The 22,231-nt window shown below is 45.9% G+C and overlaps 2 protein-coding genes and 2 non-coding genes across 4 annotated transcripts; 3 read left to right on the top strand and 1 right to left on the bottom strand.

Annotated features, from left to right (window-relative positions):
- The first annotated feature begins 1,007 nt into the window (after positions 1-1,007).
- Positions 1,008-11,542, top strand: LOC130114041 (anoctamin-9). The gene is made up of 24 exons (XM_056281771.1): positions 1,008-1,028; positions 1,854-1,928; positions 2,048-2,170; positions 2,317-2,453; positions 3,340-3,389; positions 3,482-3,540; positions 4,973-5,052; positions 5,259-5,393; positions 5,482-5,575; positions 5,657-5,717; positions 7,452-7,534; positions 7,632-7,736; positions 7,879-8,043; positions 8,134-8,170; positions 8,462-8,573; positions 8,652-8,709; positions 8,818-8,915; positions 9,032-9,228; positions 9,341-9,493; positions 9,705-9,852; positions 9,966-10,088; positions 10,466-10,559; positions 10,697-10,809; positions 11,065-11,542. The coding sequence occupies exons 1-24, from the start codon at positions 1,008-1,010 to the stop codon at positions 11,078-11,080; spliced, it is 2,337 nt and encodes a 778-aa protein (XP_056137746.1). The 3' UTR covers positions 11,081-11,542.
- Positions 11,543-11,984: 442 nt separating this feature from the next.
- sigirr (single immunoglobulin and toll-interleukin 1 receptor (TIR) domain) lies at positions 11,985-22,013 on the top strand. Its single transcript, XM_056281772.1, has 10 exons — positions 11,985-12,191; positions 15,061-15,372; positions 16,652-16,859; positions 16,981-17,108; positions 17,944-18,084; positions 18,176-18,319; positions 18,604-18,706; positions 19,411-19,561; positions 21,125-21,302; positions 21,507-22,013. Exons 1-10 carry the CDS (start codon positions 12,113-12,115, stop codon positions 21,677-21,679), a joined length of 1,617 nt encoding a protein of 538 aa, XP_056137747.1. The 5' UTR covers positions 11,985-12,112; the 3' UTR covers positions 21,680-22,013.
- Positions 13,002-13,073, bottom strand: trnad-guc (transfer RNA aspartic acid (anticodon GUC)). Its single transcript has one exon. It is a non-coding gene; the product is annotated as a tRNA-Asp (tRNA).
- On the top strand, positions 14,363-14,434 carry trnad-guc (transfer RNA aspartic acid (anticodon GUC)). The gene has a single exon. It is a non-coding gene; the product is annotated as a tRNA-Asp (tRNA).
- Positions 22,014-22,231: the final 218 nt, after the last annotated feature.

Raw genomic sequence — 22,231 nt, forward strand, 5'->3', positions numbered from 1 at the left:
CAGAAAAGGAGCTTACTGAGAGGATACGTCTCCCTTAATAACAAGGCAGGAGTGGGCGAATGGCCACCCGTTGGACATGTTTCTTTACTTTGCTTTAAATAGTGGGGAGACACTGGGATAGGGTAGGGAGCACATGTGTGTCTCAGAAATGGGCCCGGAGTTTCTCATGAGATGAGAATAGAACGGCACGGGCCTGCAGGGCGACACTGAAACAGCAAATATTTAAGGCCCGATTCTGCAATGGGAATATTTAATCTGGTTCACGCGCTGTAGAGTTTAAGAGAGATGTTTTGTCCCATTCATTCGGGATGTCATATAGCTTGCTGTTTAGCGGATACACAACTGTACAGGTAAAATAACATCAAATGACAAATAGTATTCAGCAATACTCAGGAAAAGTTCAATATTAACTTTCAGAGATTCATAGTGATTTCTTGCGGACTGCTGTGAAATCGACTCGCTATACACAGTGAAGCGTTTCAACCGGAGTGATGGCGACAAATTAGACCCACGGTCAAAATGTGTTTCTGGTGCCATCTAGTGGTGGTTAGATATCAGTGTCGCTAACAGCCTTCAGTGATGCGGAGGCATGACAAATAATCGCAATGCCATCATACCTGATTAGCAACCCCCCCCCCCTGATAATTTAGTCATCTGCTGCTACTGAACGTGGGCTCTGTCGCACACAGGGCTCACTTTTCTTTTGATTTGAATACCCTCCGGTAGGGCTTGAGCTGAAAACGTCGAGAACCTGTAGGCATCAAAAATACACCCCATTACATCACAGCAACAGGTATAGTCGCTTTTGCATTCCTTAGCTCGCAAAGCAACAAAGCGTTTGCTCCCCAAGGAAATACGGAAGTGGACTGCCAGATACATAGCCCTCGTGACAATGACAGCTCGGATATACTGGTGAATTCGGCATCAGACCAGACCCTGGGACCAGCGGATGTCCAGTGAAGACTATAAATCTAGAAAGTCATCTCTGCATCCAACACCTGTTCATCATGGCTGGCCATAGGAGGCAGGCAAGTCATCTTATTCATAGCATTTTAGGACAACAGTGGGGTCTATATCCTCTCAGAGCCACTCTGTGGCTACAACTATGTATGGGCTGTGCTATGACCGGGGCAACATGTATACCCATGTAATAAGGAGATTTAACATTCATATTGTAGGGGGGGGTCGAAGCGTATTTTATGCTCTTGCAGGGCTGTTGTCTATAACATGACAACATGTGTTTTGGGGAACATGGAAGCGTGCATCTTTGTTTCAGGATACATGGCAACAGCAGAAGCAACGCACAGTTGAAGGCTGGTCTAGATCTGGATGCATTTTGAGTAGGCTGAAAATATCTGTAAGGTCTGAATGTAGCACAGGAATCCTATTATTAAGATTTTTTTTTTTTTGTCCTCTGCTCGCTGACTGTCCTAGTCTAACTATGGTATCAGTCTCGGAGCATAATTATCTAGCTTGGCATGGCAGTGCGGACACACCACACCAACAAACCAAGTTGCATACTTATGGAAACCACACCCCTGGCTTGTACAGTAGATGGCTCTTTTGAAGATGAACAACGTTCCACTGAAATTTGACCAGTTGATGTTTGTCTTAAGAGGCTCCAAAGAGAAAATCTCTCCAGCAAAAAAAAAAAAAAAAACCAAAAAAATTCTTTTCATTTCCTGATATGATTGCAGAAACTAAGATTAGCTTTGTCAATCTATCTAGACAAGCAACAACCGTGGTGCTGCTGCATTTTATGTGTTTATGTGCGTAACTTCCTTGTGTGTGTGTGTGTGTGTGTGTGTGTGTGTGTGTGTGTGCGTGTGTTGGTTCTCACCCTTTTGCTGCAGCCAAGTATTGAGCTACTTGAATTTATCGGAGTGGTTAGGGAGAATGGCACCGAGCAGCCATCGCTCCCTCCCGTGGTAAGACACCTCCTGCAACGTGCCAGATGCTCCTGGTTTTGTTCATTAAGCGTTACACATGCAGGCTGAGCGGCGACAAATCTGAAAGCTTGGTTTTGGTGTATCATTTTGACTCGCAGCATACCCCGCTGTCCTATGACTATGTCCTGGTGGCCAAAACATTTGATGACCTGGAGAAAGAGACTTTCAAGAAGCAATTGGCCTTCATCGAGGAGCTGAAAAGAAAGAACTTTAAAGTTACAGTAAGTGTTTGGAGGAGGACGCGTCGTGTTTTACTCCTTTTGCTGTCTCGTTTGTCCTTGGTGTTCGGTACGGCGAAGTGAGAGATGGACAGAGTGGGTCTACTTGCTGATCTGTTTATCCATTCACCTTTTTCCTGTTTTGACAGAAAATCATAGATGATGATATAGTCTTCTATGGGATTCAAGCTCCAAAAGAAATTTTCGAGAAATACCGATATCTGCTGAAGGTGTCTGATGCCTGTAACTGGAGCGGTGATCAGAACATCGTGCCTCTCTGCACAAGGTGAAAAACCCTGCAAAGAGCACCAAGGTGCATGCTATCAAAGTACCGTCTGACATTTTGGATATTAGCTATACACCCCAGATAGCAAACTTGCTGTGGCCCGCACCCGTCCCACACCCGACTTTCATCTTCCTTTCATCCGGCCCACATACCGCATGGAACGAAGGCACTTGGGCGGTCCACTCCTGCTTGCCAGATCTGGGCCAGAACCAAGCCATAGCAATGCTGCATGTGCCACATATTTGCCAAAGGTGGCCCATATTTGTTTTGTGATATTTGGGCCATAGTCACCGTTTACCACACGGGCCACTTCAGGGTCACATCCAGATTACATGTTGCCCAGAGCACCACTTCTTTGCCAAAAAAAGGCCCACATGTGATTTGGCATATTTGGGCCATGCTTGCTATTATACATGTGGGCCACTTCAGGCTCACATCCATTTTGTCAGGGCCAGAAGAAGGCCATCAGTGCCGCATCATTGCCTGAAGTGGCCCACATCCGGATGCTATCTGGGACTTTACCACATGTCTATCAGGTCTTCCAGCATCTGTCAGTACTTATCCCTTAATCCTGCATGTGCAGAATGCATGCATAAATACCATATAGTTTCTAAATGTGTGAGATGAACATAGTAGCTTTGATTTAATTATCTCTGTTTATCAACGGTGCCTATGCTGTATGTCTCAATGAGTTTAAAAGTGAATGAGTGAATGAATAAGACTCGTGTCTCTATCAATATCTACATGCTGCATGTGCAAAACACATCATTCTGATTTCCAAACAACTCGTGATGGGAGGATGGAGGCATTAAAAAGAGAGTTTAAGTTGATGAACCGTATGTCTGAGTGTGCTCGGCATGCTGAGTGATAAGTCCCTGTGTTGCAGGATACGGATTGTCCATTTCATCCTGAACCACACTCCTCTTGATACGGGAGGTGAGTCTCGTTTTTTTACTTGAACTGCTCCTCTGGTACCGTAATTGGGCTGCTGACGTTACATGTTGTCCCTCGTCTCTCCATCTTGCCAGAGGATCTCCGGGATCTCATGAGAAGGAGGGTTTTCGAGGCGAAGTTCTGCTTGCATGAGGTAAAAACCGAAGACACGTTTGAAAAAGATATTCAAAGGAGTCCTGTCCTAAACTGAGTATGATGTATAAATATATGACCAGACCGAGCTGCTGATTGTGTGATCATCTGCCTTTGCATGTGCATGTGACAACATGCATTTAAAACGTCAACATCAACATTGATATTATTTGTTTATTTGGTGCCAACGTTTCACCGTGGGATCACATAGATATACTGATTGTAAGTGATGACCAAATTGAATTGATTGAAGGGAAATAATCTAGTCCTGGTATGAAATAATCTAGTCCTAGTATGAAATAATCTAGTCCTAGTGTGAAATAATCTAGTCCTAGTATGAAATAATCTAGTCCTAGTGTGAAATAATCTAGTCCTAGTATGAAATAATCTTGTCCTAGTATGAAATAATCTAGTCCTAGTGTGAAATAATCTTGTCCTAGTATGAAATAATCTTGTCCTAGTATGAAATAATCTAGTCCTAGTATGAAATAATCTAGTCCTAGTATGAAATAATCTAGTCCTAGTATGAAATAATCTAGTCCTAGTGTGAAATAATCTAGTCCTAGTATGAAATAATCTAGTCCTAGTATGAAATAATCTAGTCCTAGTATGAATTCCAGTTCACCACTGTGCAAATTTCAGAACTGAATGATGAGAAAACTGCCAGCCAGCTCTGATGCCTGCCATTACTTAATGGTGTGCGTTCTCAGTAGCCGACACACACACACACACACTTGTAAAGGTTATAGTGAACTGACTGCTCGCTCTCATTCTCACGCCACAGCTGACGCGGTTCGCCAGTATTTATGAACTACTGCAATTAGGATGTGAAACCTGGCACGGGCTGTCTAAAGCAATGCGTCACTGCAACCGGAGTATCTCTTTACAGATTTTCCCTTTTTTATGAAAACAAAATACTGTGCACATAAGTCATGCCGGTAGCTTAGTCATCAAACAATGGCTACATACATGAGAGTGTGGTGTCTGGGTGTGTGTGTGTGTGTGTGTGTGTGTGTGTGTGTGTGTGCGTGTGATGAGTTGTGTGTTGCGGGGAGATGGGTGTGCATGCATGAATTCCAGTCAACCCTGCATGCATAGTAAAGCCTCAGTTCAACTCTACAGAGAGAAAAATCATTTCAGAAAATAAATAAATAAATAAAAATTAGCAGCTGAAACCGTTAAACTGGACTTGAGCTGCCCCCCCCCCCAAATACGAGGATATATCAGCAAAAATACTCTGAGATGCTGTGACCAGTCTGCATCAAGCTGCAGATACCGGGAGTTGTGTAACGCCTTTATAAGGCCGTGAACAGACGGCATACTGCTTATTTCAATTTCTGTGCTCAGTATCAGGCAACCTTAATTATAAGGGTTGGTTTGTCGAAGCGCCGCTGCATGTTGATGCGCTCCTCTGTGTGGGCTTCTGCTTTCAGAAAAAGAAACAGAGGGAGCTGAAAGAGATCTGGGCACGGTGGACAGCCTGTCTCCAAGGGCAACCAATAACCGCCGTCAGGTTAGGACTACGCCACAATGGCCTATTAGTAACTGTGCTGTTTTCACAATTGCATGTGTTGCGCCACCTCATTATTCTCCAGAGAGGGCTCGGTTATGTACAACGGCATGGTTAATTCAGATGATCTGTGTGTGTGTGTGTGTGTGTGTGTGTGTGTGTGTGTGTGTGTGTGTGTGTGTGTGTTTGTGTGTGTGTGTGTGTGTTAGGAGCTACTTTGGAGAAAAGGTTGCCTTGTACTACCTGTGGTTGGGGTGGTACACATACCTGCTCATTCCCGCCGCTGCCATAGGGCTCATCGTCTTCCTTTATGGCTTGTCCTTCTTCAACAACTCCCCCCTCATGTGAGTTTCCCCACCACCAACTCCCCAGTAGGCCGGCCGCGATGCTGGGTTTGCAGCGTTATACCTGGAAATTGTGTTTGTTTTGCAGAAAAGAGGTTTGCGAGGCCAACACGGTCATGTGCCCCCTTTGCGACGGGAAATGCAAAGTGTGGCAGCTCTCTGACACGTGCACGTACACTAAGGTACGCCACCTCCGTCAGCAGCATTGAGTCGCAGCGTGCCCATGTGTGTTGGTGCTCACTGATGGTTTTGTCCATGCACAGGTCAGCCTTCTGTTTGACAACAACGGGACGGTGTTCTTTGCTATGTTCATGGCAGTGTGGGGTACGTTTTACGTGTTGGTGCATGCTATATTTCATTACGTTTTAGTCACCTGAATGACAATTATCTGTTTTAAGAAGTAGTTTTTGTTTAACGTTTCTTGGTTGTGATGAGCACATCCTGGCATATGTTCCCGTAGTGGCAATTCTTGTTAATTATTTTCCACTGATTGAATTCTATCATGATATTCCTGGGAGAAAAAAACTAACTAAAAAATAAAATAAAATAGATAACATGAAACCTCTGAAGCTGCTTTAGGTTTACTTTGGAGAGGTGAGCAATTTTGACATAACACCCCCTGAAAAACATCCAGTCCGCTGCTTGCTCCTGCCCTCTCGTAACCCCGCCCGTCGTAACTGGCAAAGTCGATATTGTCATTGATAATCCATGCATATGATTTTTTTTATTAAAACAATTCTTTAAATCTTTTAATCACTCCAACGTTGCTGTTGTGAAGCCCAGTTGTACTTGGAGGCGAAGTACTTATAAAGATTGCCAAAGTATCCCGGGCTATCCTGCGTGTGCGCGCGACATGATTTGAAAGGAGTTATAGATGCTGCCGATTTTTTTCACAGGACACTTACTTAACGGATGCTTGTCAATATATTTCAGCGAATTCGGGGGTGCAGCCATAGGAACAGCCACACCCGGGGCGCGAACTCATATCACCTGCACCCCGGGCGACTACGTTAACCAGACGACTAACGGGTCCGACCCTTCAGCCGACTGGTTAACGCAGTCGCTCGCGGTGCGGGAGCCCCAGGTTCGCGTCTTGGCTGTGGCGGTTCGCGGGGACGCGAATCCCGAAGGAAGGGGGCAACGTAACGATCACGGATGACCAGGCTCGGTAGCTCTTGGCTGACGGGTCGGACCCTTTAGTCGAGCGATGAGATATGGGTTCGCGTCCCAGCTGCAGCGGTTCCTGTGGTTTCCCCCCCGAATTCGCTACAATATAATGGGAATATCATCAAATTAGGAAAAAAAATTCAAGCCCTTCCAAAACGAGTTCACACAATGATGACTAAGCTCATCACCACCAGCTAAATCTCTATTTTCGCCGTGAACCAGGGTTTTAAATATGGCGTCTGTGGCGATATTCCCGCGCTGGCACACCGGAGGTGATGCACTTTACGTCAGCTAGCAACGATCGCTTTGCCAGAGCTTTTTTTTTTGTGTGTGTGCCTCTGATTGGCTAGTCTTCGGGGCGCTCTGCCAGAAACCTTCCGGGTTTTGAAGTAATGGCGGGGAAACCTAAGAAGCGTCCAAGAAAAATTTCTGATACGCCAGGGAAAAATTAAATTTGGCATTCGAGAAAAAACGCGATCAACAGCGAAGTCAAACACGGATATCCATTTGCGTAGCTTCGCGTTGGAGATCACTGAAGGAAGAGAGGTAATTATTCTCATCGCCAGAAGGGGGAGACAAAACTTCCGCACTGCAGGTTTAACAGAACGTTTCCTACCAGCAGCTGTAAGCCCGTTCCACCTGCACAAGAACAAAACACGCCACGCAATAACGACTCCCAACTGGTCGCTGCAGTAAAGCACCGGGAAATTAGTTTTAAAGGGGAAAAAGAGGCATTTGAGAGTTTATATGTTAAAGTACATTTTTTTTGTAAACAACAAAGCCAACAGAGCCTAATCGATTCGCTCTGTTGTGGAAAACATCATTAATAACCCTCACAGTGTCGCCCCCAGTTGGGCCTCACCTGCTTATTTCAATTGTTCGTCTTCACAGCAACGTTATTTCTGGAGTTCTGGAAGAGGCACAGGGCTTCTTACGTGTGCGAGTGGAAGGTGTCTGATTGGTGCGAGGAAGAGGTATGCTACCCATGTGTTGCCTCATCATTTGAGTTACATAAAATATGATATCACTACCTGCACGGTTATTCATTTTAACCTTCGCAAATATTTTAAGGAGGAGCTGATCCTGGAAATTTTGAATAATGCAAATTGTGAGCCTAAGGAATACAAACACTCCTATCTGCGCAGCACTTTGGTGCTGATCTGTGTCACCATCATGGTAAGTGACACCACTTTTCTTTTCATTTTGTGTAGTAGTTTTATGACGCATATTCCCAAGCTTTTCACATTAATAAAACGCAGCCCTGTAGGCATACATTTATTCAATTTGTTTGTTTGTACGTATGTGTGTATGTCCTCAGATACTGGTGATCATCGGCCTGACTCATGCTTTGGTGGTGTTCAGGGTGATGGCCGCAGTGCTGTTGGCTGAGGGGTCCTGGAAATTTCTGAGCGACCACTCCAACACGGGAGCAATGATGCTCGGGGCTGTCCTCCATTACCTCATCATCACGGTCATGACACGGGTATTTGGGGTTTTTTCTGAACGCGCGTCTACCGTAGATTCCTCAATGCACCATTCTCAAAGACACTCACCATGTCTCCATCTTTTGCAGATTAACAGGATTGTGGCCATGAAGCTCTGCGCAATAGGTGTGTTTCTCTCCTCTCTCTCTCTTCTCTCTCTCTCTCTCTCTCTCTCTCTCTCTCTCTCTCTCTCTCTCTCTCTCTCTCTCTCTCTCTCTCTCTCTCTCTCTCTCTCTCTCTCTCTCTCTCTCTCTCTCTCTGGTACCAAAAGTAAATTAGAAGAACGGTAGATATGCAACTTAGATGATCACGACTCCTCGCCTGAACGTTGTTTTCAAGAGTGGTTAGAGTGCGCCATCTTATGGTCATTTGGTTAACTGCATGTCCATTAACGCGAGATCATGATTTCTTTTCCAGAGGAAACTAGATCGTTTGCTGCCACAGAGAAGAGCTTCACCGTCAAGATGTTCACCTTTCAGTTCTTCACCTATTTCTCATCACTCTTCTACGTAGCTTTTTTTCTTGGCAGGTAAGAACAGCAGTGCCCAAATGTGGACAAACTATGGCAATAAGAACATTAATATAACGTTTTCAATATACTCTACAGGATAAATGGCCATCCCGGTGGCTATGTGCGGATTGCAGGGAAATGGAGACTGGAGGAAGTGAGTCCACATAGTTACGCACCCATTTTATTCAACTTAATGCACAGTTTACACAATATTTACAGAAGTACCAGATTTCATTGAAATACACTTCTTCCCTTTGGGCAGTGCCACCCTAGTGGATGTCTCACAGACCTCTTTGTCCAAATGGCCATCATAATGGTGCTCAAGCAAACCATCAGCAATGTCTTTGAGTTCACCGGCCCGTAAGTGAAGAGCAACTCCACAGCCTTTAGTAATGGCTGATGTGCTATATACAGTTATTCACCCAGTCTACCTTCTCAGCAAGGTGCCAACCAATCTGCTTCTCGTCTCTCGTCAGCTGGTTTGGAAGATGGCTGAAGAGGAGAACAACACAGAAGCTGACGAGGAAGTGTGCCCACTGCTACCTCAGAGACGATTCAGAGACCAAATATGCGGCAGAGCTGTGTGAAAACTGCAAGCTCCGAGACTGGCTCAGCAACTACCGTCTCAACTATGTCGACTCCTTCAGCTTGTTTAATGAGTTTCTGGAGATGGGTATGCGTCATGTGGGAAGCCTCTACTGCAGTAATGACAGGGTCTAAATGACTAAGCTGGAGGAGTTTAGTGCTAAGTGTTATTTTGTCTGTTGTCGTTGTCGTCTCCACAGTGATTCAGTTCAGCTTTACTACCATATTCGTGGCAGCATTTCCCCTCGCTCCTCTGCTAGCCCTCATTAATAACATCATCGAGATACGCCTGGATGCCATTAAGATGGTCACTCTTGAACGCCGATTGGTGCCTAAGAAGACCAATGACATTGGTGAGAGTCACTGCTGAAATGAAAACGATCTGATTTGCTAATTTTTGCTTATTGTTGCAGTGACAAAGTATTCATGCTGTTGGTGGTAGGTTGGAAAAGTGTCTTGATGCATGCTCAATAACCCAGGTATGGAAATCCCAGATGAGCTGATTCAACTGTCTGGGGTTGGAAAAGTAATGAATCATGGTGTCCATCTATCTTTCTTACTCAGGTGTGTGGACAGATGTGTTGGAGGCTATTGGTGTCTTAGCAGTCATTGCCAATGGGCTGGTCATCGGTGTTTCCTCAGACTTCATCCCTAGGCTGGTGTACCATTACCGCTACGGTCCCTGCGCCAACGGCACAGCTACCAATATTGAGTGAGACCTTGCATGCTGACAGTTTTTCAAAGATTTTATCACATTAAGCCTTTGCGGCCTGTCATGTCCCGCTTCCTAAGGGCCATTTTCACTGTTTTCCTGTCTTTTTCAAGCTGCATGGCTGGTTACATCAAAAACACACTCTCCATTGTGCAAGTGAATGACCAGAACATTCGCAATGAGTTTTTGGCTGAACAGATGGTGACTAACAGCGGCTTGAACGTCACCTCCTGCAGGTTTCAACACTTCATATTGTTCTTCTTCTGTTCATAATATTGGTTGCCGATAGCTTAAGTAACGTTTCACTGGTTACTGTGCTGCAGATGAACGCAGAAACCAGCTTTAAAGCATATCGGTGAAAATCGAGTGGACAGCTCCAAAGTAGCTGGCAATATCTAAGCAAGTCTGCATTAAGAAAGTTCTAGACTAGTTGTGTTTTTCGGACTCAGGGAGACTTTTGGTGCCATGTTCATTACATGCACTAAGAATTTTACCTGGTGTTGTTGGTACAATTAAGAATGCAAGAAAATACCTCTGCAGCCGGTGTCCACAAACCAGTTGATATCTGTGAGCCTTTTAGTGAGCAGAAGAATGATGCTTTTTCCGTTCACAGCTATAAAGACTACAGGAGCAATGAAGACTACAGTCTCACCCAACAGTTCTGGCTTATTTTAGCTGTGCGCTTTGGGTTTGTCATCCTGTTTGAGGTAGGAGTTAGTGCAACTGCAACCAAACGAGACTCCATCAGCTCTCACAATGATTTCTCTGGAGTAACAATGAACATGAATGTCAGTATTGACAGTACCACATATCAGAAAGTTAACTTCATTGTCTTTGCTTGCAGCATGTTGTTGTCATATGCAAATTCATTGCAGCTTGGTTTGTTCCAAGCGCTCCAATGCAGGTGAAGAACGACAGGCTCTTTGACAAACTCAACAGACTAAAAGAAGAACTCAGGTAAATCTGAGAGGGTAAAATGCAGTCACACAGGTGTGACAGGTTGTCAGGCAAATCCCACATTTTGATGGCTCAGTGGTTTTCAGCCGGGATGCACCTGACTCTCTGGTTCATCTCAAGATTCTGCTCCAGTAACTTAAACCATTTGCTTATATCAAAGTAATATAATGCATGCGATATTTCTTTCTCTTTCATAAAGTGTGCTGTTCCATCAAAAGGATGACAAACCTCACAGTTTGGTTTTATTCCTTACAGGTCGTTTGACGTGTGACGCCATTCAGAAGGACTCGTCTTAGAGCAAATGGGAGCACAATAATTTTGGGGAGCATTTAAGAGTCCGTCATATCACAGCAGTAAGTCGACGTCAAACCCTTATTGCCTAGCCTGAGAGCACGGAGGGAGGACTCGCCACACCTCCTTGGCTGTGATGGTCATACGAAAGCGCTCGGGTTTCCGGCCCCTGACGTGACCACGGTTGATGCGGCCCTCCACTGGACGAAACTGTTGTGACTCCTTGTCCCTTGAACTTTGATGGGGGGGGGGGGACTTGATATTGCTGTTATTATTCAATTGCACTGATGCCTCTCTGCCGGCTTGCCATGTTTTTATTATTATATCTGTGTATCTTTGCTGAAGGCCTGTGCTGAAAGATATGCCACGTTGCTTTGTGTTGTCTCAGAGTATCCTGTCAGTGGTTTGTTAACCATTGACAGTCTTTTGCTAAATTATATTTCACGAATTTATTTATTTATGGTTTTTTTCCCCCGTCGTTATTTGTCATATTTCATGAAAGGGGGGGGGGCTTTTTATCCATGGATGTAATTGAAGAGCGGTGATACCATTGATTTTGATGTTACACAGTTGAAGCAACAGCAAAGAGAAGGACTCGAGCAGTCAGTCATTGTATAGGTCCTGTACTGAACCAAGCTGCAGTCAACAACAACAACAAAAAAGCAGTTCTGCTACTGAACATACCAGTTACACGTGTTAAGTGTTTTATTTTCATTGCCCCCCCCCCCCCACTAAAAAACACATAACCCGAAGGAAAGAGATAACAATAACAAGTCACTTGTGTGCGCACAGCGTCCTCTTCTACCGCTCGGCACAGGTGAGAGCGCTCGGGCGTCACGTGTGCCGTGACGTCACAGCGGCAGGTCCTCTGAGACGTGCTCAGGTGCGCCGCGCGACCATGAAGGTTAGAGTGGCGCTTCCCCCCACGTTCAACTAAAGCGTAATAAAGGAACTTGGGTCAAAAGATGTAAACGCAAATAGAAAGCACACGCAGGGGAAAAGGAGGCACAGCATGAAGACGCTGGTTTTGGTCGCTTCTCTGCTGGCCTGCGCCGGCTGGTCGGACTGGACCCTTTCGGTCTTTGTTGACGGTAAGAACTGCGCTGAAAGTGCCACTCGTAGCCACGCCGCGGTCTCGTTTACTGCCATAAAATAGCGTTATAACGCGTCGTTTAATATTACATCTTAGAAGCGGTGTAGTTAGTTACCCGTCCAATTGATCCTGTCGACGGGGCACTTGGGTTTTAGTTTTTTCTTTTCCCCGAAACATTAAAGCGTAAATAAGTGCGGCTTGTTTGGTTGTAAAGTGGACCGGCGTTGAACTGTGAGGAAAATAAAAAATGAACCTGATGAAGAGCACCGACACGTCACCGGGCAGGACAAGATGGACAAGATGGATAAGATGAATAAGATGAATAAGATGGATAAGATGAATAAGATGGATAAGATGAATAAGATGGATAAGATGAATAAGATGGATAAGATGGACAAGATGAATAAGATGAATAAGATGGATAAGATGGATAAGATGAATAAGATGAATAAGATGAATAAGATGGATAAGTGTTCATCACAACTCTTCATCTGTTGCGCTCGCAGAGGCGCTGGTTTCAGCATTTGGGCCCCACAGTCACATGACCGCGCCTGCCTAGCACACGCTGGTTTCAATGTGAACTTCGCACCCGGATGTGCAGCCCGGTGTTTGCACGCGCGGTTGGTTGCTCGGGAACAAATGAGAAGGCGAGAAACCAACGCAGGGACGTTTTGCAAGTTCTCGTGGAGTAATCGGTGTTTCCAGCACTTGACAAGTTTTCCCAGCTTGGGATCCCAACAGGCGTTACCCAAACAGACACTCACACGGGCAACAGTGCCCAACCACGGGGCCGCCAAAAAGTCTGAGTCTCCCCGTCGGGGAATTGAACCCCGGTCTCCCGCGTGACAGGCGGGGATACTGACCACTATACTAACGAGGAGACACGTGTGTGTGTGTGTGTGTGTGTGTGTGTGTGTCTCTCTCTCTCTCTCTCTCTCTCTCTCTCTCCTCTCTCTCTCTCTCTCTCTCTCTCTCTCTCTCTCTCTCTCTCTCTCTCTCTCTCTCTCTCTCTCTCTCTCTCTCTCTCTCTCTCTCTCTCTCTCTCTCTCCTCTCTCTCTCTCTCTCTCTCTCTCTTAATTCAATTCAATGTGTGCTTTATTGGCATGACATACGTGTACATATTGCCGAAGCATGTAAAACAACAAAACACAATACAACAATGATTATAATAATAACAACAATGATTATGATATCAAACAACAACAGTAGCAATAGGTGCCGTCACCCACTGTCTCTCAGGTTGTGGCAGGAAATATAAATCTCGCCGCTGCCCCTCCCTCCCCTCCAGGCCCCCCCGCAGCTTACCTGCGTCGTCCATTTCCTGCTACTCTGGAGTCACGTGTTCCAGCTCCTGGACAAAAGCCCGTTGTTGTTTTTCAAATGTGTCACATTTAAGGAGGAAGTGCCCCTCTGTCTCCACCTCATCTGTCATGCACCGACCACATGTTCGTTGCTCTTCTGGCAACCACGTCTTTGTGTGTCTCCCCGCGTTTCAATGGCGAGACTGTGGTCACTGATCCTGCTTGGTGAGGATCCGTCGCTGCTTCCGGTCTCTGGCAGCTTAGAGGTCTTCTCTCTCGTGTTGTGCTCAGTACAAGACAACCAACTTGTTTTTTTCTGGAGAATTGATGTGATTTACTTTTGATTTTGAAATATTTATTTATTTGCTTGTAGTTTGAATTTGATTGTATTTTTAAAAGAAATAAAAGTTACTTTTTAAAAATAAAAAAAAATCCCTCCCTCTCTAATCAAGTAACTGGATTATTTTTGCTCATTTGTTGAGCACCTTTCATATCATTGAGTGTTTCTTTTAACAAAGTTATATATGCATCTCAAGTTATATATATATCAATACAGAAACGGGAAAAAAACTTTTAGTACATAACATTTTCCTGCATCTGTATTGATATTCTGCTCCTCATTAGTTGAGCACTTCTATCAACACCATTGACGGTTCCCGGAAAAAAAACGCTATATATATATATGTGTGTGTGTGTGTGTGTGTGTGTGTGTGTGTGTGTGTGTGTGTGTGTGTGTGTGTGTATATACATACATACACACACACACATATATATATACACACACATATATATATATCTTAATATATATATATATATATCTTAATATATATATATTAAGATATAAATAATTTTGCTCTCTCTCAGGACTCCTCGTTAGTATAGTGGTCAGTATCCCCGCCTGTCACGCGGGAGACCGGGGTTCAATTCCCCGACGGGGAGTGTTTCAGACTTTTGTTGGCCCAGTGGTCAGCACCGTTGCTTCACAGCAATAAGATCCTGGGTTCGAACCCCAGGCCGTCCCAGGTCCTTTCTTTTTGGAGTTTGCATGTTCTCCCCGTGTCTGTGTGGGTTTCCTCCGGGTGCTCCGGTTTCCCCCACCATCAAAAAGACATGCATGTTAGGGTTAATACTCCTGCCTGTGCCCCTGAGCTGTCACACATTCACTGTAACATTAAAATTCATTGTAAGAATACAATGACAAAATAAAGTGTCTTTCTTTCTTCCTTTCTTTCTTTCTATATATAACATTTCATTTTATGTTTGGCGTGTGCTATATAAGTAAAGATTGGTAGATAGATGCATAAAGAAGAGAGAAGTTTCATCTTTATACACCATCAGGTGTACTAGTACCGGCACTCTCTGTGACACATCCAAAAATACTGAAAAACACAGCTCAGCTACAGTGCACAGTGTGAATACACATTCTTAAATATAACCAAAAAGGATCCTTGCAAATGTGGAACTATTTTTGCTTACTATGTGCTCTGAATTTCTTATTTTCAAGTAGATATGATCTCTCATTCTGCCACACTGTGTGTCTATGCCCCCTTTCTTCCCATTGCCAGCCCAGAGTTGCGTGGACGAGGGGAGATTTAAGGAGCAGGTGTTCTCCGTGGGGGGTGGGGCTCCGTATCAGCTGAGTTGTCCTCTTGAGCCAGCTCTTCTGAATAGCTCCCCCCAGCTCCAGGTGAGCTGGATGAAGGACTGCATTCAGCTGCCCCGGCCTTCCCCCTCTAGCCCTGTCCAGATCCTGCTCGCTGCGGAGGGGAAGGCCTACTTGGAGTTCTCCAGGCCCGGTTTTAAGGACCAGGGGAACTACACTTGTGTGGTGAGGGATAACAACACAGCCTCCTACACCGTGCAGCTCTCTGTTAAGGGTAGGTGTTCTTAATTAAGCAATACTTATAAGTTATTTTAGCCAAATATGTGTAATAAATCACTTGAAATACCTTGAAGTGACTGAAGAGGTCACTTCGTTGAGTGATAAAATGTATCTGTCAGTGAACGTATCCAGATGGACTGATTCAGCCTCCTTTGATCACTTGGAAATAGTTTCCTGTTATGTAATAACAATTGTTTTAAGACAACTATAATTGCAAACCTTTGTCGCAATAATGTGTGTTAAAATATTCTCCACCTGCAACTGCACATTTATGCCCTTTTTCCACTGCGTGGTACTGGCTCAGCTCCACTCCACTCTGTTCGATTCTACTCGCTTTACTTTGTGGGATTGTGTTTTCCACTGCAGATAGTATCCCCCTCCCGGTGAAGCCCCACTGCTCATTCGTGGGCCTGCTGACTAGTTTTTCCTCCCTTGTCTACCAGCGCCCCACACGAGTGTTTCTTTTTTTTTTTTAAATCAACAAGACCAACTCTAAATGTGTGCTTCACATGAACAATATCAGTGTAACTAAGAGATTCGCTGACAACAAATCATTTTTTGCATAGATAGATTATCAACTATAACACAAGTTTCATAAGACTCACTTTGGCATTTCCTGGTTCTCAACAGAGCTGTTCAATTTCTCTCTGACCAGTCACTGGTCAGATTTTATTTATATTTAAATAAATATAAATACATTTGACTTTTGTTCATATTTTACTTATTTATTTTTATTTTATTTATATGTAAATTTAAATATTTTTAGCTATTTCTTTATTTAATAATATTTTATTTATAGTTAAATAAATAGAAATACATTTTGTTTGTATTTGTATATTTTTATTTATATTTACATTTAAATATTTTATTCATTTCTTTATTTGATAAGATTGTATTTATATTTAAATAAATATAAATTAATATACTTATATTTATACTTTATTTATTTAATTTATTTATTTGTATTGGTATTTTCATGTCACCCTTTAGTATCGGCTCAGCTCACTTGGCACCTCGACAGAGGCAATACCAAAAAAAGTACCTGGCACCAGGTACTACCCTTAACTGTTGCCCAATGGAAAACCAAAGAAGGCGAGTAGAGTGGAGTGGAGCCGGTACCATGCAGTGGGAAAGGGGCATTAGTTTCAATGTGCCCTCCAGGCTGGCAAATATGTGGTTGTATCAGCGTTACACCCATGGCAGCACTCGTGAAGGCACCCATTGTGTTTAGCTGTAGCAGTCAGTAAGAATATCAGTGGCTTGTCTTCACACAGAGTCCCAGTGTTCAGAAGCCCCCGAATTTAAGCCTAGTGGGGGACCAGCTGAGCTCTGGGCGAATGTGGGCTCCACTGCAAAACTGAACTGCACTGCTCTCCTTCAGTGGGACCCAAGTGAGATGCCATGTGACACCGCCCTGCACTGGAGCAAAAATGGCAACCCTCTCACCAACCACACCCTTTTCCCACTGAACACATCTTCATGGTACAGCAAGGTGTTAGAATAGTTTTGTTTTTTTGTTTTTTTTGCTTCATTCAGTGATAAAATGCACCAGAGCAAATGAGACAAATGAAGGTAAGACGATCCTCTGCGTCCTTTGTGCCAGGTCCCCTGACACGGGTCAAGTGATGGTGAGCAGTCTACTGGAGGTCACCCTGAATGAGCAGGAAGACTTTGGGCTCTACAGTTGCACAGTGAGGAACACCTCTGCTGACTTTGTTCTGCAGAGTGCACGTAAGACCTCTCAACCCACACCATCGTATCATGTCACCCCACATTAAAGCCACATCCAAAGAGAGGCGCCAGCCACGCTCTTGAAGGATTTATTTGAAGTCTATCCCTATTTCACACTCACGGCCCATGTAGTAAGTAGTACATCCTAGGTAGGTTTCCTTTTCACAGCCACCCTCCCTTTTCTTCACACTCGCTGCAGCTCAGTCTTGCGTCGAGAGCTCGGTGCAGTTAATGGGGGACAAGCTTTGTTCAGAGTAAAACTCCCTCCATGGTTGAGCCAAAGCTAACATGATGCCACAGCAGTCTGTCATATCGAGTTTGACCGGTTATTGTAAAAATTCAGTTGTTTTTCCGGCCGGCCACGGATGTTTCCAACCGTGTTACTTCCTGCAACACAGAATGGGGACGGTTTCCAGCTGGAGTCACTTCACCACGGCACAGCAAAGCAAACACCAAGTTCAGTTCAATTCTATTGTCATTAAAAACAATGTGCAGGCACATGTTAGTGGGAATTTAGCAATAAAAACCACTGTCAGTTTTTACAATAACCACTCCAATTCTGTATGACAGACCTCTGTGGCAGCCATTCAAAGTGTGTCGACCCGTGGGGTGTTGTGTTGCACTGAACGAGGATTGTGACAGTGAAAATGAAACCTACCCATGCGCCTGCACGAGGGCCGCATATGAAGTAGGGACAGACTTCAAAAAAATCTGAACTCTTTAATTGAAGTGTTTTAGGGACAAGGGCAAATCATCCTCAGCTCTGAACTGCAACAACAGTGCCGGTCGAAAATAAAAATGAATGTTGGTTTATTTCTGATTTCTCTCTGTTCAGACCAGCCCACCCACGTAGCGGCTGTCATTGCGGCCATCCTCCTCCTCCTCCTCTTGGCCGTCGTTGCCGTGGTGTACTCTAAGTGTGAACTGAACCTCAGGCTGTGGTACAGGGATGCTTACGGGGAATATGAACTCAACGGTGAGAGTTCCTGTTACGTAGGTGGCGGTGATGAAGCTTAACGTGCCCAGATGGGACAGTAATGTCCACTTCCCCCTCTCTGTGTCCTCAGATGGAAAACTACACGACGCCTACGTCTCCTATGTGAACAACGAGTACGACAGGAAATTTGTCAATTTTATTCTCAAACCTCACCTGGAGAAGATGAATGGGTACAAGTTGCACCTAAACGACAACGACATCCTACCTGGCACCGGTAACCTCAAACGTCCAGTCTGCATTGTGCTCTTGCCTGCTCTTATGTACAGTACAGTACCTTACAATGCATGCAAGTTAACCCTGTTTCTTTAGTCTGGATCCTGGTGCTGCTCCTAGCCTGTGAAATGAATCTCGCCATGCACTGCTCCTATTCCCTCTTTACTGTTTGCGTTATCGCTGACCGAGAGGTTGAAGCTTATTCCGCAGGTGCACATTGCTGACATGATGCCATAATTCTGCTGCACCTCTCGGGCCTTACGTACAGTGCACTGTGTCTTAAAGAACCGTCGGCCGAGTTGCTTATGAACATGAGCCGCAGCCGACGTCTCATCGTGGTGTTCTCCCACGCGTACCTGGAGCAGGACTGGTGCTGCAGCAACTTCAGGTCAGTCTGGCTGGGGCCTGCCCAACCCGCGCTGTTACAAGCATTTCTCACAGTGTCTAAACTGTAATTACCAAGCAGAATGACACAGTAGGGGTCTATGCTGTTGCCTACCAACACGGGGATCGCTGGTTCGAATCCCCGTGTTACCTCCGGCTTGGCCGGGCGTCCCCACAGACAAAATTGGCCGTGTCTGCGGGTGGGAAGCCGGATGTGGGTATGTGTCCTGGTCGCTGCACTAGCGCCTCCTCTGGTCGGTCGGGGCGCCTGTTTCGGGGGGGAGGAGGAACTGGGGGGAACAGCGTGATCCTCCCCTGCGTCACGTCCCCCTGGAGAAACTCCTCACTGTCAGGTGAAAAGAAGCGGCTGGTGACTCCACATGTATCGGAGGAGGCGTGTGGTAGTCTGCAGCCCTGCCCGGATCGGCAGAGGGGGTGGAGCGGCGACCGGGACGGCTCGGAAGAGTGGGGGTAATTGGACAAATGGGGAGAAAAGGGGGGAGGGGATCCACAAAAAAAAGAAACATTTCTCACAGATTCTAATTATCAAGCAGAATGACACAGTTCCGGGTTATTACTGACCTTGCTGTTGGGCACACCTGCTAAAACCCTTCTGTGGCATAAATCACAACGCACCACACGAGGGCAGTGTTGCTGCTCTACCGCAACATGTGCGTCCTGCCGGTGATGACTCACGTGTGCTCTCAGGCGGGGCCTGCTGCACTTGTTGGAGGTGTCTCAGCGCCCAATCCTCGTCACGCTGGAGGGCCAGCTCAAACGTATGAGACCGGAGATCAGGGATCAGCTCCGCGAGCACCAGCACCGCCTCACCGTGCTCACCTGGAGGCACAACTCTGTGGTACGGCCCAGCTGCTCCCTGTTTACCGGTGATATGAAATACTCTTGCAAAAATAATGAGTCACGATAACACACGGACACGTAATCCCCCATTGTGAGCACACATACCAGGCCCTGTTGTGTGTGCGTGCGTGTGTGCGTGCGTGTGTGTGCTTGCAATTCACTCGGGTCTGTAAAAAGACGTAATGGCGGGTTTAGAGTAAAAATAGATCAGATAATATTGATTAAGTTTAAATACGCAGTGTAATGTTTGTGGAGAGGAGGACTTTGAGGTGAGGTGGGGTGGGGTGGGTTGGGGGAGGGGTGGGGGGAGGGGCACCTGGGTGGGGGTGGGGCACCTGGGTGGGGTGGGGGAGGGGCACCTGCACGCCCAGTTGCTCCAGCTGTGAATGTTCCCAGTTCAGTCCCTCATCTCGCCTTTCCTTTTTCGCCGCCTTCCTGTTTTTATTTTGAAACAGCCTGCCTCGTTGTTTCACTTCCTGCCCCTGCTTTTGCCCCCGGTCAGCCCCGTGTCACCTGGTTCCCCATTCCCCCGACTCCCTCCTCGGCGCTCATGACGCTCCCCTGGTTCCGCCGCGTCCCTGCCGGACTGCCTAGTGTGTTTCGCCTGCCTCTGTCGCCCGCTTTTGGACCGTCTCCCCGGTAACCCTGAACCGAACCCGAACCTGTTTCCCCTGCCCGTCTGTCTGCCTGCGCACCATACTGACTTCTCGGCGTCCTGACCTGCCCTCTGTCCGCCTTTGCCCATGAAACAGTTACCGGGGCATCCCGTCTGCGGGGCCCCCGCGTTTTGGGGGTCCTTCCCGAGTCCGTAACCCCCAACGTGTCTCCTCTTGAACTTAAACACGTGCCCGCTTTGCTTAGCCTGACTCCATAACAGACTTGAATGCTGCCCCCCCCGCCTCCCCCCCGTCCACGTGTGGTCGGGAATTTTCCAGATATGATTCTTAGCCGCTCTCCGTCACGCATCCTCTTTTTGCTCCGTCCTGCTGAAGTTATGAGGACTGCTTGTCGTAACAGGGCTTTGTTGCCCTGGAGACCAGATTAATGGTCAAACCCCCATAAGTAAACTGTAATGAAGGAATACCTCGGCTGCTTACAAGAGCCCTTTACGTGGATACCTCCCCATCTTGTACTGACCAGTGTCCCAATATATCTTTATTTCTGCAGAACCGTAAGGGTAAATGAAACATTTTCACTCCATACTACACATATATATATTTAAATATATAATATTTATTTGTGTTTAACCCTTGAAAGCAGTTCTCCAGTAGTGAGGAGGAACTGGGTACTGCTGAAGCAGCTAAACACAGAGCTCTGTTTTACTTGACTACAAATGTCGTGGTTAAATGGGGGGTTTTTTTTCTTGTAGAGTCAGAAAGCCTTAAAAGGAAATACAAGTTTTTCAGAGGAAAGGATCAAACGTTGAAATTACTCTGAATTGGAGATTCGAAGGGGTTGTCACCGGCCCTTCCCTCCCCGTGGCCCACAGAAACGAGTAATGCTTCTGGTTTGATGTAACCGTGCTGTCGAAAACCTCACGTCTGCTCCCTGTGCCCCACAGACCCCTTCTTCGGTTTTCTGGAAGGAGCTGGCCTTAGCCATGCCCCGCAGGGTGGTCTTCCAAACCGAATCCGTGGGTGATCCGCAGACCTTGTTGCAAGACGACAAGGACCCCATGCTTTCGCTCAACCCAGACTACCTGGACTGCTGCTCAGACACCGACCCTGCTGGAGACCTGGGTAAGTAAGGCTGTGGTCCTGCTGAACGCTAGCCTGTGCCGAGCAGGCCTCTAATGAGGATTATGCTCAAACCCTCGCATGAATAATCATTCTCCTTTAAATCTCGACGGTCCAGAACCGTAGCCCTGTTAAGCAGAGGATAGGATGCATTTGCATGAATTTGGGTTGCATTACCATGTGCGGCCTCCTCTGTTCCTGCTCCAGGGGTGCGTCTTCCGGTGTACAGAGGCCTTACATCCAGGGCTCCCGTCCTCCCTGCAGCGCCCGTAACTGAGACTGAACCCAAGTTCACAGACGTCGACGTGTCGGACCTGGGGTCACGCAATTACGGAGCCCGGACAGATTTCTACTGTCTGGTCACCGAGGACGATATGTGAGCCGTCACCCGACTACATGCAGATTATTTTGTCCCTTTACTTTTCTCCATACTTACCCACATGGGGCAAACATATATGTACTTCCCTATATGAAGTAATCAGACGTGGGCCAAACATATAGACACGCGTATGTTTTTCTTTACGATACATTTTTCAGTTGATACAAGTGTTAAAGTTTTCTATGACCTCCAAATGTACCAAAGTCTGATTTTTAAATGTTCTTTGCACTCTTTCACTCTTGTCAGTTGATCATGTAATCATGAAATCTGATATGATATAAAATTATGTTTGATGTATTTGTGTCAACCAGGGCACGCACACACACACACACACACACACACACACACACACACACACACAATTTGTGCCATAAATTTTGCCAGCCTATGTACAGGAGTGAATAAAATCAACATTTCACAGCCAAGATGTCTTTTATTTTATTTTATTTATTTATCCCCCCCCTCCTTTTCTCCTCAGTTGTATCCGGCCAATTACCCCACTCTTCCGAGCCGCCCCGGTCGCTTCCCCACCCCTCTCTGCCGATCCGGGGAG

Source organism: Lampris incognitus, chromosome 6 (genome assembly GCF_029633865.1).
Source record: "Lampris incognitus isolate fLamInc1 chromosome 6, fLamInc1.hap2, whole genome shotgun sequence".
Taxonomy (NCBI): Eukaryota; Metazoa; Chordata; class Actinopteri; order Lampriformes; family Lampridae; genus Lampris; species Lampris incognitus.